General features: G+C 39.9%; 1 protein-coding gene across 1 annotated transcript; it reads left to right on the top strand.

The window, feature by feature from the left end:
- Positions 1-6,569: 6,569 nt before the first annotated feature.
- Positions 6,570-14,988, top strand: FAM221A (family with sequence similarity 221 member A; the record flags this gene model as incomplete). The annotated part of the gene is made up of 7 exons (XM_082313496.1): positions 6,570-6,625; positions 8,256-8,429; positions 8,899-9,089; positions 11,298-11,504; positions 12,349-12,459; positions 13,149-13,237; positions 14,926-14,988. 7 exons carry the CDS (start codon positions 6,570-6,572, stop codon positions 14,986-14,988), a joined length of 891 nt encoding a protein of 296 aa, XP_082169622.1.
- Between the last annotated feature and the right edge of the window lie 3,127 nt (positions 14,989-18,115).

Genomic DNA, 18,115 nt, shown 5'->3' with positions numbered 1-18,115 from the left:
GAGTTCCACAACCAAATAACTGGCAGGGAAACATCTTTCTGAGGGAAGATTGTGTTGTGATTCTCTAGTTCTTTTTGTGGTTTTCGTCATCAAAATAAATATTTTTTGAATCTCACCGTAGTAAAGTTAATGTAATAAAGATATCCAAGCATTGTCTCACAATTGTGTGGGAAGAAGAAAAAGCGCAGAGCAGTTCCATGTTAAAGAACCTTTGGGATGAATGGATGGACAGACGTACTCCACTGAGATGGCTCTTAACAAGCTGCTTATCCACTGTTTGGATCACAGACGTTTGCTGATCTGTTTGTAATGAAATAATTTAGAAATACCGAAACATGGCACGAGGATGTAGAGGTTCTTGTAATCAGTGTGGTGAAACATCAGTATCCTTGGCACCCAGTAATACGCCTAACATATTGCACAGTTTTTCCAAGTAACTGCTAAATACGTGTTTTTCATTAACAATCACTTAAAGAGGCTGGCTAGATAGATCTAAATTCTAATTGAAAACATTTGCCGATGCAGAGGTTTCCAAACCGCGTTGTGTCTGTGGTGTGTGCAAGTTGCCGAAGTGATCTACTGCCCGTGCAGGTATGTATGCTGGGGGTAACTGCTGCTGTCGCTGCCTTTGGTCGTGGGAATGCAGAAGCAGAGTCAATTTGGGAACCTCTACAAGAAGCTTATTTAGAAAACTGACTACGTGAAATTTAAGATCCCAGTTTATTATGTTTTCTTAAAAACCTTTTAGAAAATACTTCCTCAAAATACTCAAATTAATGGAAAGAGCTAAATCTCAAACATTTTTACTGACTTGGCGTGGTTCTTTTAAAGGTCACGTAGAGCGTCTATTGAAATCTTTAACAATTAATCCAAATATAGCCCCCTTTACCTGGGATTGTGTCCTTTCATTAGTTTGTGCTTCACAAAATACCACCGTCTGCTATCTGTGGGGTTTGATTTAATGTATTTGACAGTATGTAAAATACTTTTTCAAAGGCAAGAGTGAAATGGAATACTTCTTTTTATAGCAGCTAAGAAGGTGAATTAGACTTTTGCAATGTCTCTCATGTGGAATAGACCGTTACGGAATTGATATTTCACTAAATCACAGTTTGTCTGGGATGATGCACACGTGCATTTAAAAATATCATTTAGGTTATTAAAATGAGGCCTGAGTTAGAAAAACACTCCCATTACATACATATACGAAATCACATCACTTAAGCAGCAGTGGCATCACATGCTATGGAATTATCTTATCTGTAAGTGATCTTAATTACTACAAATTTTCCGGCTGTGTTTGTCAGTACCTCCAGCAAAAACCTTTCATTATTAATTGACCCTCGCTTGCATGTGAGCTTGCATAATCCCTGCGGCATTCATCACCTTACTCTGTTCAGTAGATGTCTCATCACATTCTGTTTCTCTGTAGCAAAACTGAAGAGAAGCATGTAGACATTTTAAAATGCCTGTAACCTAGGGTTAATAATACACAAACTAATTTTTATTGTAGCATAATGTATGGTCGTGGTTAGAAGTTTATAATAAGTGGTACTGCTTGCATTTGTTTTTAAGTATATCAGAATATTGGTAACAAATGTGGAGGGAGGAAACAATTCGATGGAAGCGGTTTCCGTTATTCTTTATGCTACTTCAATTCTTCTCATTTTCAGAATAGCTAATTAGAGTCATTGACCAGATGCATAGAAATAGAATGACTAACTACTACATCAAAATGGTGAGTTGAGGTCTAAAATATTAAAACAGTTATTTCTAAATTATTTATTCTTGCATTAATAAAGTGGCCAATTTACATAGGTATTTCACCGAGATGAATTTTAAAGCACTTGTCAAACTTGTAAGGATTTTAAAAAATTTAAAGGGTCACACATTTTATTGTTAACAGAGGGTGTTGAGAGAGACTGTCAACACCCTATGCAGCATTAAGCTGTTGCCTTTGATGTGTAGGCAGCACCTTGGGTCTCACAGAGCTGTACTGTAAGTGGGTGTCCATATGTTCAACCCACTTTGATGTGCTCAGAGATCTTGGGCCAGCACAATCCGTATGCTACATCACAGCCACAGGAGGTAAAACATGCCATCTGGATTTCTGTTCCTTTTACTTACCTTGTGGCACGGCCTCTTTACAGTAGCAGAAAGCCTGTTTTATTTTCTGCTATTCAAAATTATTCAATAGTTTACCATGGAAAATCTGGTTTGACTCAGTCTTCAACAAATTTTATTTTGGATGTCCATTAAGAATCTCTTAGAAGGGATGGGAGACAGGAGAGGGTTTTCTGAATCCAAAATAGATGCCAATACTCATGGTATGACAGTAAAACAGTGGGTACTTTAAATATCTTTATTAGCTAAGAACTCCATTTCTTAATTACAAAGTCTTTCACCTTTTATATCTGTTCCCAAGTAGGTCTGTGAGCTCAGATTTGGATCCAAGCAGATGCCAGCGTGACGATAAACTGAACACTCTCTTTATTGCAGAGAACACTTGCTGTGATCAAATCTGGGAATAAATCCTCAATTTTTAAGGTGGGAGGTAGTTCACAGGACAGGTGCCCCACAAAAAATTACTTTTGATTTCCTACTCTTAACACCTTCACACTGACTGTTCACAGTTAATCTGATACTAAAGTACAATATAGATGAACATTTGTAGCCCTCACCAAAAGCTGCCTAATTAGAAACATGGCTCTGGTCTCCAAACCCAAACTGTGTTTCAGAGCAGTGTTGTTAACAAAGACCTTGTACAGATGAGGTACATCGACCCATGACACAGGAGCTTTGCTCGCTCTGTGTGAACCAGGCTTCCCAGAGCTCTCCCCCCATTTTACTCGCAGTGCTGGGATCTCTGGCACCAGCGAAATGTGCATACAGATAAGGCATCTCACAGATCTTCGGTTTTGTGCAGCTCCTGCGCAGTAGCGCGTGCCTCACCACGTCCAAGTTCCCTGTCTGCAGTTTCTTGTCCTGCTTTCAAGGTCCCCTTTCCCCATCTGTTTCAAAGTTTTGGTCACAGGAGGAATTTTCTTTTCCCTGGCAAAACAATCCTGACTCTTGTGCGGTTTTATTTTCCTCCACTAGCTTACTTAAAGATATATTGGCTGCAGTGATGACTTGCTCCCATCTCTTTTCTGCCTTTAAGAGAGACCTGTTCGTCTTCAGATCTCAGTGTGACAGAACACACGTGTTGTCTTGCAGTGCCGGCTGCTCTGCTGAAATTTCTTACACGTGTGGCACAGCCACAGGACAAACACCCAGACCATATGCCCTATCACCTTATTTAGATACTGCTGGAAACCTGAGGGGCTCCCTGTTGTTTCATCTCTCTCTCTGGGAGATGCTTTGGCAAGACACTGCCTTGGTCCTTGTGACATCTCTCTTCACCTTCTGCTTCGTTGCTGGTGGCTTGCCCAGTGCAAAACAAGCTGGAGATTTGCTTGAATTGCTGTACCTTTTTTCAACAGGCATCTGTCATTTTATTGTATGGAAGAATTCTACCCTCTTGGGTCCCATTTTGGCAGTCTGAGGTCTCGTAGCCTATGCTAACATGCAGAGCACAATTTAAATACCAATTTCCTACAGCTCAGTTAAGAAAAGCACACTACATCTTTTGCTCACATATTCAGTCACTACGTGACCAATATGTTTGTATCAAGAGGAAGCAGTCGATTTACACACAGTGCAGTTATCAGAAATAGCAGCCTGTGGTCTATTTACTACAGCCTTCAAACACGTTGGAGGAGTTGTTTCAACACGGTGGCATTGTTTGTGGCACATGGAGAGGAATTGGGAATTGCAGGTTGCCCGTCTAAGAACCATCTTTGGTTACGAGTGTTTCCCAAAGTTGGTCTCCTTTTGTCTTGAACTATGAACAAAACATACATTATATTTTATAATGGAGAGCTTTCAAAGAACATCAGTGAGTTTGAGGTAAGATTTATGATATCAAGAGGCAGCTTTCATGTTCTAGATGAAAGAAAACTTTCAAGCTGTTCGAGATAAAAAGTTTTTGTTTTTTTTTTTTTTTTTTTTTAGGATCAACAGCTCTGGATTCTTTCTGAAACAGAAAGATAGGGACTGTCTCTGCTCTGAAGAGTTTTACAGTTGAGTTCCTTGATGCTGTAACTGGGTCATGTTTTTCACATTCTCTGTAGATTCCTTCATTCACTAAGAATGAAACTCTTCATAGGTTTAAACTTACCCACTGAGGTAACTTAAGAGACTGAAGATCTACAACAAGTGAAGGGTTGGCAGGTGGTGGTGGGAAATCCAGGGTAGGTGGTTTCTTTGTTAAATGTATACATTATGGGACAAGTCATATAATGCTTTATGCTAAACATCAATAATTAAATGTACATTGCATCTTATGCTGTTTATGTTCTTTAGACCTGCCTCAAAATGTTGAACAGTTGGGCTGTTTGTTGAAAAGTAAGTATTTGGAATGGATTTCTTTACAGTCACCTTGTTTTACTCAAACTAGAAATTAAAAACATTTGGAATAGGGAAGAAACATGGAGAAATGGTCATGCTTATGCCAAAATTGTGTTTTCAGACTGTCTTTTCAAGTAAGCATTATACAAAGGCTGTAACTTCTCTTTGGTGTCTAATTTTTGTCTAGTTAACAAACATTTAGAGCACTAGACTTCTAAGACAGGAAAATAACTGAACATTTGAATTAGTGCTTTTCTTTTTGCTAGCATCTTTGCCATCAACTCAATCAGTAAAAACCAAAGAACCTTTCTTCTGCAGTAGGACTTCGTCTGTCAAAGCTAAAACTGAAGAAAGCCTTGTTTGCCATAAAGCTTGTTTGTTTCTCCCATTGTATCAGTTGATCTAATTAAAGATGTTACCTCTTCTTGATAAACTTTGCAAAACTAAACACATAATCCACAACAAAGGGAAGACTTGTCACCTGGCAATAGTCCGCTTGGTTACAGCTCATCAACATAGCTACAAACCACACCCTGTCCTTTTACCCCTAATAAACAGAATAATATTGTTGACTTTCATTATATTGCTTGAATAAGGAATGAAAGCCAAGTCATACATGATATTGTTAGCATTTCTTTCACATAGTACATTCCTAGAACCTTTATTTGTTTACAGTGCAACAGCAGAATTGGAAGCAAATAGGGATTTATATTGGCTGGAGCATGCAACTTGTGAAAATTAGTAACTCACGTTTGTTTATTCAGCTTGAGTGGGAATTTAAAGGTTAAACAAGACTATGGCAGCAACTGGAGCCTTGAGTAAGCCTTACCAACACATGCTAATTATTCCTAGTGGGACTGAAGTGACGGCAGTCTGCTTACCTTCTGGGAAGATGGCTGTGGTACCGTAGGGATAGGCTTGCTGTTTATGTACAGGAAAAAGGAATAACTAAAAAGAGGAAATTCACCCTACTACTAGAATCATAGCGTTAACATGGTTAATGTTACTGTTGTTGAAAACTCGTGCCTCTGAGCTAAGATGTAGTAGCAGAACAAATACATACTGCCTTGCACTGCAGAGAAAAGGCTCACGTAGACCGCATCGTGCAGCAGCACTGGCGCATCATTACATGGGATCCGTGCAACAGTCTTCTCAATGCAGCAGTGTCAGCTAAGGTCAGTTAGAGATGGTCACAACTGTGCTTCTCGAGTGAATGCAGTAAGGCTTTTTTAGTTAAGGCAGGCTGGAGAAAATTTCTGGAGGAAGAGAATACAACTGTACTTAGGCAGGACATTGTAGTACTCCTATGCCTGCAACGTACCTCTTGTGTAGATTCGGCTTTTCTGCATGCTCTGTACTGGGCCCGCAATCGCAGGGCAGCGAAGGTGTTGTTTCAAGGTGTAGGTAAAGGGACCTAACGCAGGTTCCCCGTGTGAGAGGAGGTCCTGAGCTCTCCCCATCTCCAGCTTGAGCATTCCTGAGGTTTCTCTCCCTTACATCTGCCAGGGAATCAGTGACCAAACAATAATACCCCTCACCTACCCTCCAGAAACGTGGCTAGGTAAGGTTTAGATAGTTACAGCCGCTCGGGACGAGGCGAGTGCAGGGGCAGAACGCAGGAGGCTTTGGGGCGGACATGATTTGTCGGGCGGTTGGTTTTGTCGGTGGCTGTGCCAGTGCCCTTTCCGAGGCGCCCCACCTGTACGTGCGCCCCACCTGTACGTGCGCCCCACCTGTACGTACACCTGCGCCCACGCCCAAGCGCTGCGGTTCACCGAGGGTGTCTTCTCCGTGTCTCACAGCAGGGCACGAGGCGTCACCACCCTCCCCCATCCCCCCCCCCCACCGCCCCGTGGAGGCTGCGTGAGCGCCCGCGCCCGCGCGCCTACCCCGCCGCGGGGCCCGCCGTGCCCGCACGCGCTGGCGCTGGCCTCGTCCTTCCGCGCGCGCCTCTCAGCCGCCGACCTGCGGTGCGGGCGCGGTGCGGGCGCGGTGCGGTGCGGTGCGTGCTGCTCCGCGCCCTCCAGCTGCTGCGGGCGCGCAGCCGCCCCGCCTGCCTCTCGCCTCCCCCCGCGCCCAGCGCCCTGCCCGCGGGCGGCCCCGCGGCGGCGGGACCGGCCATGGAGCGGCTGCAGGTGGACGCGGCGGCGCTGGAGGAGTACGCGGAGTACCGGCGGTGAGCGGAGGGCCGGGCCGGGCCGGGCCTCACCCGCCGGCGCTGGGGAGGGGAGAGGGGCGGTGCGGCGGGGTGGGAGCCGCCGGGCCGGGGCCGGCGGCGGTTGGCGGGCTTTCCCCTGAGGAGACGCCGGCCGCGCCGCTCGCCTCCCGCCGTCCTGAAGCCGCCTTTGCGGGGATGTGCGGCGGCTTCGTGGTGTCACGTTCCCACCGCCCGCCATTTATCGGCGATATCGGAAGCGGCACGACTTAACCCCGTGAAGGTGCCCGTCTCCCTGGCCGGCAGCCGCTGCGGCCAAGCGGCAGCCTCAGGGACGCGGGCCCTGCGCGCCTCGCCGGGGCGAAGGCGCCTTGTCAGCGTTGGCCGTCCGCGACTGAAGCAAGGCCTCGCATCTGACGGCCGGGCCTGCCCGCCTCGGTGCGGGGTAGCGCGAGGGTCGCCTGCCACCGGGGCTGCTCTTTGGGGAAACACGGGCTTGCCTGCACCCGCAACTACGGTTTGCGGGGTGCAAACGCGTGCCCTGATGCTCCTGCATGCCTTTGCGAATCCCGGAGTCGCTCCTGTGGAAGAGCTGATCTTGAGCAAAAATAAACACGAACTCAGTCGTACTGAAACGTGGTCTTAATTTAGCTGAGGAAAACGTTGAGTAAAGCATAGTAGTAGGCACAGTGCTATTTCTTAGATAAGTAGTTACGCACTGATTCAGTGGGTGTCAGCCGGATTGACATGCAAATGACAGTGATGTGTTGGCACGTTATTCTGGTGCTGTACAGTACTGGCAATGTACAAATCCACAGAATATATTGACAAAGAATCACTCATTTGGTATGTTTTAGCACACCCAACAAATAACTGAGATATTTACAGACATTAATAAACTCAGGTTTATTTTAACTGTGCTGAAGTTAAGTGCTGCAATTAAGTCTAAATTGTATGTTACAAGTTTTACTTACTGTCTTCAGTTGTCTCCATAAATGTAGAATTTGGATGCCGCTCTGGAGTTCCAGCTTTCTGGCGACCTTGGATTTGAACGTAGCGATAGCTTAAACAAATGGGCCTGTCTGAGGTGTGGGATACAGCTGCCGTCAACTTTATGAGCAGAAACTAGCATAGTCTTCTTGCAAAATAGAAGACAGCTTGGATGTATTGCTTGTTACTTTGATGGCAGTGTGGTCCCCTGCCTCCAGTTGAATAATCTTACTCAGATGAGACTAAGATTAGATACCCTGATACAAGTCCGCAGTACAGTTAGGTGTAGATGGGTGAAGGGCCTTGCCAGAGGTCATTCAAGAAGTCTGAGGCAGAGCTGGCTGGTTATACAGCCCATTGCTTTTTCTGCTGTATGAAAAGGAGCTTGGTAGTTTGCTTTATTAATTTTTTCCTTCTCTCTTACAACCCTGGTTTTCAGTCCATCAGAGCAAAGTTTTTAAAAGAGCATTATTCACAAAATTTCTCTAAAATTCACCCATAGTTCTGTTAAATGTATATCACTAGAACAGTATTATGAAAGATTTTTTTTGCATTTACAGCAAAAGTGTTGTTATATATTATTTGAAAAAATATCTTGAGAAATCTACTTTTATTGTCTTCAATTTCTTTTTTTTTTTTCTTTTTTATGACATGATTACAGAATTGTAGGTGATGATGATGGAGGAAAGCTCTTTACCCCTGAGGAATATGAGGAGTACAAAAGAAAGGTATTACCAATTCGGTTACAGAACAGGTTGTATGTGAGCTGGAGATCACCAACTGGCATGGACTGTAAGCTTGTGGGACCAGAGACGCTGTGCTTTTGTACTCACCGGTAGGAATCTTTTCATTTTTTTGAACGGTTCTATTTTTTAAAATGAGGAAAACGTAAAATGTTTCCAGATACATTACAGTACAGTATAGGCAAGTTAATTTAAGATCTAATGGTGGAGAAGATTAGGTTTTAAATCATAAGAACTGTCCTTAAATCTAAATCTCAATACATTTTTTTTGGACTAGAGTAATTTTGTAGTCTTCAATAAATTCAAGTTCAAGGCATGAGTTATTGTAGACAGATTGATTCTGATAGTGTTGTCAAAATGAAACATAAGGATTTGTGATGGTTATGTAATGAATGGATCTAAAAGCACCCGATATTATGCATTTAATTGAAAATTAACAGTAATTAATATAATTAAAGATACTTCAAAAACAGAACTGGTAAGATAAATTAGAAGCCTTTCAGGTAGTTTTCTGATAAATACTAACAAAGTTATAAAAGTTATTATTTTTGCCTGTTTTAGGTATAAACAACACAAAACGGACTATGAAGTGATTCCCAAAGACCGTCCTATTTGCGTGCCTTGTAGAGTGAGCCGTTGTCCGTGCCAGTCCTATCGCTATGTCCCTCTAAACGGCACACAGCCCATCCGTTGTAGATGCAAGCACTTTGCTGATCAGCACAGTGCAGCGCCTGGATTTTCATGTAACTCTTGTAAGTTATTGATGGATTTGCAGCGTTCTTTGCTAGGAAACTTAACAGGAATAGTATGTTAGGGATCTGTATTCTGCCCAGGGTATTAGGTATGTGCCGCACTTGCCACTGATGTGTATTTTGGTGCTTGCAGAGGGATGGGAAATGGGAAGGAAGCCATCGCCTTTTGCACCGGAGGGTTTAGAACAACATCCTTAGCTTCCCCAAGTTCTGTGAAGGAGCGTAAGTTTCTGAATGATTCGGTTCGGTACCTATGGAGACAGCCACCTAAAGTTAGGTGGTATGAAAGCACCCCATTTGCAGTTTGTCATTTCCACTGCTGCATGCATGTGACTTTTCTACTTGAACTTGGTAGTTTGAGAGAGAGAAGTGTTGATCTCCGTTCCTCTATTGCCTGGTTGAATATAACGTTAATGTATTTTTATATCTTTTCTCAACTCAATAGGAAGTAGCGCTCTGTTCTGAAATAGTACTATTGTTAACACTCTAACAAAGCAGTTCCCGAGCGTACAGATTGTGGGTCCAGAAATGCAAATGGGAATGGAGTATCAAGCGAAAGGTTTGAGAAGGCATTAAGAGGAAGCTTTTTGCTTGAAATGAAACGGCAGTAATTATTAACCATAGAAACTAAATAATGCATAAAGAGGTTTTAGTTTGAAACCTCGGGTTGTGTAAGCTGAAGATTTTTTTTGTTCTGTACTGTTAGTAAATTTCTTTCATGAAGTCTGTCTAATTTGTACAGGAAAAATTATAAAGAGCTTTTGTTAGATGAGAATCATATCCCACAGAATAAAACATAAAATATGACAGCCTTTCAAGAATTTGCTCTAAGTAATATGAAAGTCTTAATTGGATGATTCAGACTGAATTCTTAGAACACAGTGTTTTTAATAATCATTTACATTATGCACTTTTTCTAGTGTTTCTCAAAAATACCTGACACTTCAGAGGGCTTCAAAGATTATACAGAGAAGTGCCAAGACTTGCTTCTATTTTGGACTCGTGTTGTTTTAATGTACTGGTATTAGTCTAGCCCAGTGCTGTATAATTCTAATGTGATAGGTAAATTAGAGATGTACTCTCTTTATAATTGAAAAAATATTGCTGTTGTGCTTTATATATTGTATATACTTTATTCTGTATCCAAACACAGAGTAAGATCTCTGTTACTGAGGAGTGCCCAAAATGATATGAAAAAGCCTTTAACATTTCCAAGAGTGTGATCCTTGAACGTATTACGCGAGACTTAAAATCTTTCTTGGTGCTCTGCAAAATGAACTGTAACTGGGAGCTGGAGGCAGGGTAATGTGTATAAGGAGACATTTGCAAAATCAGTTCCTCAATTTCTTGTTCACATCATTGCTCCAGCAGGGCTTTGATGACAGTCTTAGCTGTAGCTCGGGCAGATATATCACTTCACTCTGTGTTTCTGAATGTCACATGTCATTTGTATTTCAGTTACATCCTGTGGCTTCAAAAACCCTTGAAAGTCAGTCTAATGATACTCTTACATAGAACCTATTTTGCTGTTGCCTCAGCCTCTGTTTACTACCCAGATAATTTTGCTAGTTTTAAAAGACATTTAAGTTGTGATTTGTATCGTAAATTGCAATTTGAAGTTTTCTGGCCATGCAACATTGACACATGCTGTACACCTTTGGAGATAATTCTGCCAATATGCTGGCAGGTTGTCGTCTTTACCCAGTGACAGAATTTTTTCTCTCTGTGTTTTTTGTCAGCGGAGGGATAGAGGAGGGTGTTACTAATGGCAATGGGTGGAAGCTGCAACCTAGGAAATCCAATTAGATATTAGGAAGGAAATGTCTGCTCAAAGCAAAGACCAGCATTGGTCCAGGCTGCTCAGAGAGGTGGAATCTCCATCCTCTGAGGTACTCACAACTTGACTGAATGAGACCTTGAGACTGGGTGACCCCTATGATCTAATCCCCATATTCATCCTTTCTCCTGTTTTGTACAGCATTTTCATATCATGATGAAAAGAGGCTGTAGAAGGTTTCAGCAAAGATAGCTGATTGCTTTGCCCCAAATCACGTACATGCTTCCAAATAAAAAGCATAGCCAGATGCTTTTGCAGTGAAGGAACTCTAGTTTTTGACAAGACTGGTTTAGGGAAACACCATTTTGTCTGCAATGAAGTATAAATTCCATGATCATCTCACTCATTACACTTACTTATTTGTTAATTAGGTTCCAAGTGTTCGGGCTTTCATAGTTGCTTTACCTGTGCATGTGGTCAGCCAACATACGTTCACGAAACAGTCGTGGAAACTAAACAAGAGCGCTTAGCCCAAGGCAAGCCCGTGGGGCAGGATGTTCCTTATGCTGCTATGGGAGGACTGACTGGTTTTAGTTCACTAGCAGAAGGCTACATGAGACTCGATGACAGTGGAATAGGTAAGTGCAGCTGACCCGAGATGAAATTTTAATTCTCCAGCTAACTAGTTTTGAAAAGTAGTAATTCAACATAGGCTTTGAAAGTGCGAAGGCAAACTGGATCAATAGGAGTAGGACTTAAGACAGATTTTTTTTTTTTTTCCCCCATCAGTCCTTAGGTGTGAAGAGACCACGCTGACCATCTTGTCCAACTTCCTGTAGTGAATTGATTAAAAAAAACTCTTTATCAATAATTCTGGTGTTAAGCCCAGTAGCTTCTGGTTGAAGTGGAGCGTATCTTTTAAAAGAACTCTGTAACTTCTGTTTTTCTCTTAATACTTCCACGTTATATTTATGTTAATCCTTTAGCCTAATACTGCCCAGGTATTTCTTGGTTATACAGTTACAGCATTTTTTTTTCCCACACTCAAAGGTTAATAGCTGTTCAGCATTAAAAAAAAGAGGTAATTTGCAGAACTTTATTTTTGACAGGCATGTTAGTTGGCCTTGATACCTCTGCTGCTCTGTGATTTCGTGTCATTTAGTAATGGACACATTTTGTCCTGAAATACTGTTTTATTTATTATTGCCATGTACTCGTTATTTCTTTTTTAAATTCTGATCTGGTTTCCTGGATTTGTCTGAAATTTAGAAACTATAGCATAGCTGGGGTAATTAAAGAAACAAAAAGTTTTTCATTTCTTTTGAAGCCTTTTCTGCTTTTGTAAACTCGAGTTTATGGGGTCTGCACTGAGTGTTGTAGGTATTAATCTGTAGCCTGGTTTTGACCCCATCATGTATGTTCTTAATGTATCATCTTGTGAAGTTAATTATTTTTGTTTTCATTCAACTTGTTTTCTAACAGGGGCTCCTTCTGCTGAACTTTTAGAATCCCCTGTTACCAGCATGGATCATCCATTTCTAAAAGCATTTCAGGGACCTTCTAGTTCTGCTCAAACCATCTCACAGATAGCAGGTGCTATATTAGTAGGATAATACTGTTTTACAAAAAGTATTAAATAAAAAATTAATTGGTTTTATTTATGAGTTGAAGGATGTTTAGGGCTAAAATCATAGTTAAAAATTAAAATTAATATTGAAGCCTTGTTACGTGAAAATTTAGTACAACATTCATATACTTGAAGAATAGAATAACTGTTTTGTTACTGCTTGTTATTTTTGGTCATGATGTGCTTTTTAACTTTAATGATCTTTTTCATTATTGTATCACTCATTTGGTATCTTCCCCATTAATGGTGTCACTTATTCATTGGATGAGTTTTTTAAATTTTTAATTCCTACTAGAAGCTCATCATGTCTGAATGAGTTGTACATATTCAGCGCAATCCTGTGAAACTGCCTTCTGCCCAAAGGTCTTGGCTGCATGGAATTATGGATCAGTTATGCTTATTTTATGATGTCCCTTATTTAGTATAAGAATTGAGCAATTAGTATAACTGTCGAACTCCTCCAAGACTATTTATAATAGCTGCTAGCCTAGACTAAAGAGGTTACTCTTTGGTCCCTGCTGCTGGGGTTTGTTACTTGCCTGTAAAGGTGAGTTCTCATTTTAAATGTGTTTTGCCAAATGTAAAACATAACTAATGGAATAGCAGGTATCATTAATGAAGAAAGTTTGGGGTTTTTTCTTTTTTTTTTCTTCAGGTGGTTCTAGTGCCACAAGGCAAGTTTCTCATGGAAAGCATTCAGAAGATGATGACATGGCTTACTTTGAAAAACGTTATCAAGAACGGGCAAGTTACTACATTTGTTGCTTAATTCAAATGTATTTTCACAAGAGGATGTCTAAAAAATATAAACATATGATTTAAGTGCCATATAAATGCATTATATTATTTGCTCTCTTCCTGAAAAAAACACTAGCTTCTTAAAGTTTTAAATACAATTATGAACTATTGCAGGATTTCAGAGGTCAGTCATGTCTGGGATGGTATTTACCTTAACTGGGCAGATTTTTATTGAGGTAACTCTCCATTATAGAAAAACAAAATATTTTACTATGTGACAAAAAGAAACAACAAAGCAGACTCACAGAAAGTCACCTGTGACATTTAGGAATGTGTGTTTGCTACCTCATTTACAAAACTTTATGATGTTCTTTTCCTTACGAATGTCTGTGTAGTTGGGCTAAATCTGGTGCGTCTTTCTTAAATGATCTGAATTACCCTGATCTGATGCTTAAATACTTATTCCCCACATTAGCTCCTTAGCTCCCCCATCTCTGTTGGAAGTATCTCTTGACTGTTTATGAATTCTTTTGTAAGGCAATGTTGCATAATTAACTTCAAAAACCTTAACTGATTAAATACCTGATATGCTCGCTGCTTGCAACAAGGTGTTTGTTAATGAGAAAGTTGTTCTAGCTTTGTGAAATTTTAAATCATTTTCTTCATTTTGGAAATCATCCCAAAATATGGTAAGATGTTACATATATACTATCAGTTTATAGAAGAAAACATGTTACTACCAAATCCAAATTGCTATGTTTCTTTTTCCCCTTAAGATATTTTCTTTGCAAAAGGTAGTAGGAATTTCAGATACAAACCTCAAGCCTCCAAATATGGAAAAATGTTTTAAAATGAGTTCCTGTGTAGACCAACAACAGGATTGCTGGCCAACATCCAGATCAGGACTGGGGCCTTGCTTCCTTTTGACATTATTTTATGTGAAAAAAAGCATGTTTAAAACATTATTTTTCCTTGCCTTTTTGATAGCAACATGATATCTTATGTTAGATGAGATGCAAAAGTCCATGCCTCCATTTTATGTAATTGGTCTAAGTAGAATTTCATTCACTAATGTAACAATATTTGAGAACAACTGTTGCTTCTAAAAACAACAGATATATTTGTTTGGATTAATAGTCTTACTACAAAATGGCAGAGTTAAATGTACGTGTGTTGGTAAATCATACCATGCTATAAGAGCCTACTGGGTAGAAAAAACTTACGAGAGGAAGACATGACCTTGCGGGTCAGTGAGGAGGCACTGAGATGGAGGTTTAGGATCTATCTCAGCAACAAGCTTCCTATGCGATTTTGTGCATGCTCCTTAGTCTAATTGTGTCTGTTACATGTCTGTAATAAAACTTCTTTACCTTTCATTGCTGTAAAGATAAAACCGTGAACATTCGTGAGGCACTCTGGCCTTGAGGGATACATAAATACCTAGATTGCTATTACCAGAGATAAAGGCAGCCCTGGTTTGAATAGGGGAGCAGCTGCAGAGCTATGGAAGTGCTCCTTTGTCCTATGATGCAAAACTAAGCAATGCTAGGTTAGGCTAATAATGATCTGTAGCGCTCTCCGTCGCATACATCACTCTGGTAAATTTATGACTAGATGTAGAGATTTAATATTGCATTACTAGCCGAATTGCAAATTAATGCTTGAACCACTGTTGGGATCTTTCTTTGTTACAGCTGAAAAAGGAGAAGGCTGCTAAACAGAAAGAGAAAACTCCAGTGCCATCAAAGAAGCCATGAGATTAATAAAGAAATATTTACTATATGGCACAGTGTTAATTGTTATATTGAAGAGTATTTTTCACTGTGCTTACCTGCATACTTGTATTTCTTAATTTCTTTGTTCTGCTGTTTTGGTCTATTGCTGAAATTAATTTTTAATTATCTTGTTGTAATAAAGTTGATACTTTAATCAATGCATTTCTAATCTCCCGAATTGTTACACAGATATTCCTTTGAGAATGGAAAATCATATTTAGAGATTTACAGAACTGTTACTTAAGATCTGCGAGAATAAGCATGTATTTAAGTATTACATTGTAGTAGGGCAAAGAAAATATATGTCCTATTCTTAGACTTTTATGACGCACTTTCTTTATTTGTAGAGTCCTTAGAACTCATCTTGTTTGTGGATTCTTACTTGATGGGATTTGTTCCGTTAATATTGACGTTTTTTCTTTAAATCTTTTTTTTTTTCCTTTTTTGTTGGTTTCATCGCCTTTACATAAAATTCAAACATACCCTTCTTCACTCACACTTCCCTAGGCTCTGTTCTTGCCAGTGTATAAATATTTTTTACATGTTAAGTTCTATATGCATGTAAACTCATTTCCACACATACTTACTAGCTCCTTGAAGGGATCCTGCTTGTATACTTTGTCCCCGTTTCCTCTAGCGGTAGCATTCTCCCGATTCTGTTTGTCTGATACTGTCCATAACAGTGATTCTATTACAGTAAATTTCTGAAAACACTTAAGTGGAAATGGATATGCTATTTATTGCATGTAAACAAATAATTATATAGCGTTTGATGTAAACTTAGTTATCCAACAGAATACTCTATGTCTAATCCAACACAGACCGAGTCCATCGAGAAGGGAGATGTGCTTTTGTATTCTTTGTCCATATTCACAGCTGTGACAGCGTATGTTGTGTTCAAGGTAGGGGACAGGAAAATTTAAAATTTGGTAACTTTGTGTGGTGGTTCAGATCTGCAAAGCTGCACAGCAAGAACTTAGTACAGAATAATTGGCAGAGGCTGCAGTTTAGGAGGCAAAAGCAGAGCCTGAGCTAACTTTGTTAGTCTCCTCTGAAAACAGAGAGGTGTAAGTCACTTTGTCCTTAAAAATACTTGAAGATGTCTCTCTGACTGAGGACTTTTCAGGTGGAATGTGTACTGAGACTTTATAGCAAGAGTTGGGAGAAGCTTGCAAAGCTGTGATTCCCATCGGACAGAATGCCTCTGTCTGCCTGACGCCTTTATGTGCCTGATCAGCAGAGAAGAGGTGACGTTGAATGCATTTGGTGCAGGGCAACTTGCTTTTTTGGTCAGATACCAGCTGTGGGAGGGAAGGAGAGTTCCTGTGAGTGCATGCGGGTCGTACAACTGATGGAGGCGGCTAGAATCTGAGTGAGAAGGGAATGGAAGTCTTAATTGCTCAAATTCAAAGATTAAAAAAGGCCATTTACCTTAACTCCGAGCTAGACTGCCATTAGTACAGATGCCAATCGTAGAGGTTAATCCGTTACTTTAATTTAAATGCATAATATATCAAAGTGTCTAATGAATGTTTTAAAAGTACCTATACCTTTAAATTCTACACTGTAACATACTGCTTTAACTTAGTAAATAAAAATATCCATTTGAGCTCCCTCTTCTGGTCCTAATAAGCAATCATTTCTACAGATACTCAGTCTCATAAGTCTCACAATAGAATTACAAGAGACGAACATGTAAATAACATTAGTAAAAAATGGTAAATAAAGATATAGAAAAAGTATTTTTATTTCAGTCTTCAGAGAGATTATTACAGGCTTAATAGCGGAAGTTTATTCTACTTTTGTATTTATCCCCGTGGCTATACCCATTAGGGAGTGCAGTTCCAGAAAGGTATGTGTGTTTCAGAGATGAGGTTTCTCACAGCAAAATATTGTTATAGACAGAGTTTTTAATAGTTACAAAAATCTCTGCATTTTGTTTTTATACTGGTAACATAACTTTTTACTTTTAGTAAATAATGTATCATGCTTTTATTCACATTTTGAGTTAAAAATACTTGCCAGTTTTAAATGTTCTGCCAAATTCAGTCTTAGTAAACTGTACTTTGATCATCATGAACTCATTTTATCCAAGTAAATTTTTAAAAAATTTATTCAGTGCTTAAACTTATTTAAAATTTCCAGTTAAATGATACTAAAAAGTTATTACGTTTATTTCATATTTCTTTTTAGTTGGAAAACACATGGGATCATAAAAACATCAGCTGCATTAAATATTGCTTAGGAGTTCTGACCACTTTTCACCCATGTTGATGATGTCCAAGTAAAAGAAACTCACTTTCCTTACTAGAAGGCGTACTTTTGACTTCTTGGTACGCATGTAGTACTTTTTTGCAGAATTTTTATTCATATCTATACATGAAAAACCAGGTACAATACATCTTATAATGTCGCTGCCTGTGAAGACTGGACACTGATGTCATGTCTTAAGTGAAATTCACACTTAACTGGAATTACTCTTATTTTTATCCAAAAAAAAAAAAAATTCTGTAGGATCAAAATTGCAACCTCCAATTCTCTTGAAAAATCTCTTTATGCTTCTATTAGGAAAATTTTTGTAAAGGTAAAAGCAGAGACCACGTGCTAATATGTTTGCATTAACGGTGGTCATTAAATAAAAGAGCTCAGTTTAACATGTACTTGTTGATGGTTTCTTTTCCCCGAGAGCAGTCGTGAACTTTGAACATAGTGTCATGAGACAGATAAGTTATCATTTCATCTGTATGATTTATTTGTGGGCGTATATCTGTCGTTCAGCTATAGGCATTAACCGTTTCTGACTCGAATCCAAGGAATCTGGCATGGGAGGAATGGTTTCTTGTCATACGCCGAGTGCTCTGAGCTGGTAAAGCCTAATTGCGTAGGTCTTGAGCAATGCTTAAGCACTTCTCGTTTTTTAAGTGGCTGGCTTTCAAATCAATGTTTTGCCATTATTATAACACTTCTAGAGTGTAGAACATCATTTTTTCACTCGCTTTAATTATCCTATGAAAAGGCTTGGCTGTACCTTGGTTATTTATGATAGCAGAGACTGGTCAGTGATCCGAAGTGGAGGGCAAGGGGCTCCTTCCCCTTCTGTGCTTCTCTG

This window comes from Platalea leucorodia (assembly GCF_965183815.1).
Source record: "Platalea leucorodia genome assembly, chromosome: 1".
NCBI lineage: Eukaryota > Metazoa > Chordata > Aves > Pelecaniformes > Threskiornithidae > Platalea > Platalea leucorodia.
This window is presented reverse-complemented; position numbering and strand designations above follow the sequence as displayed.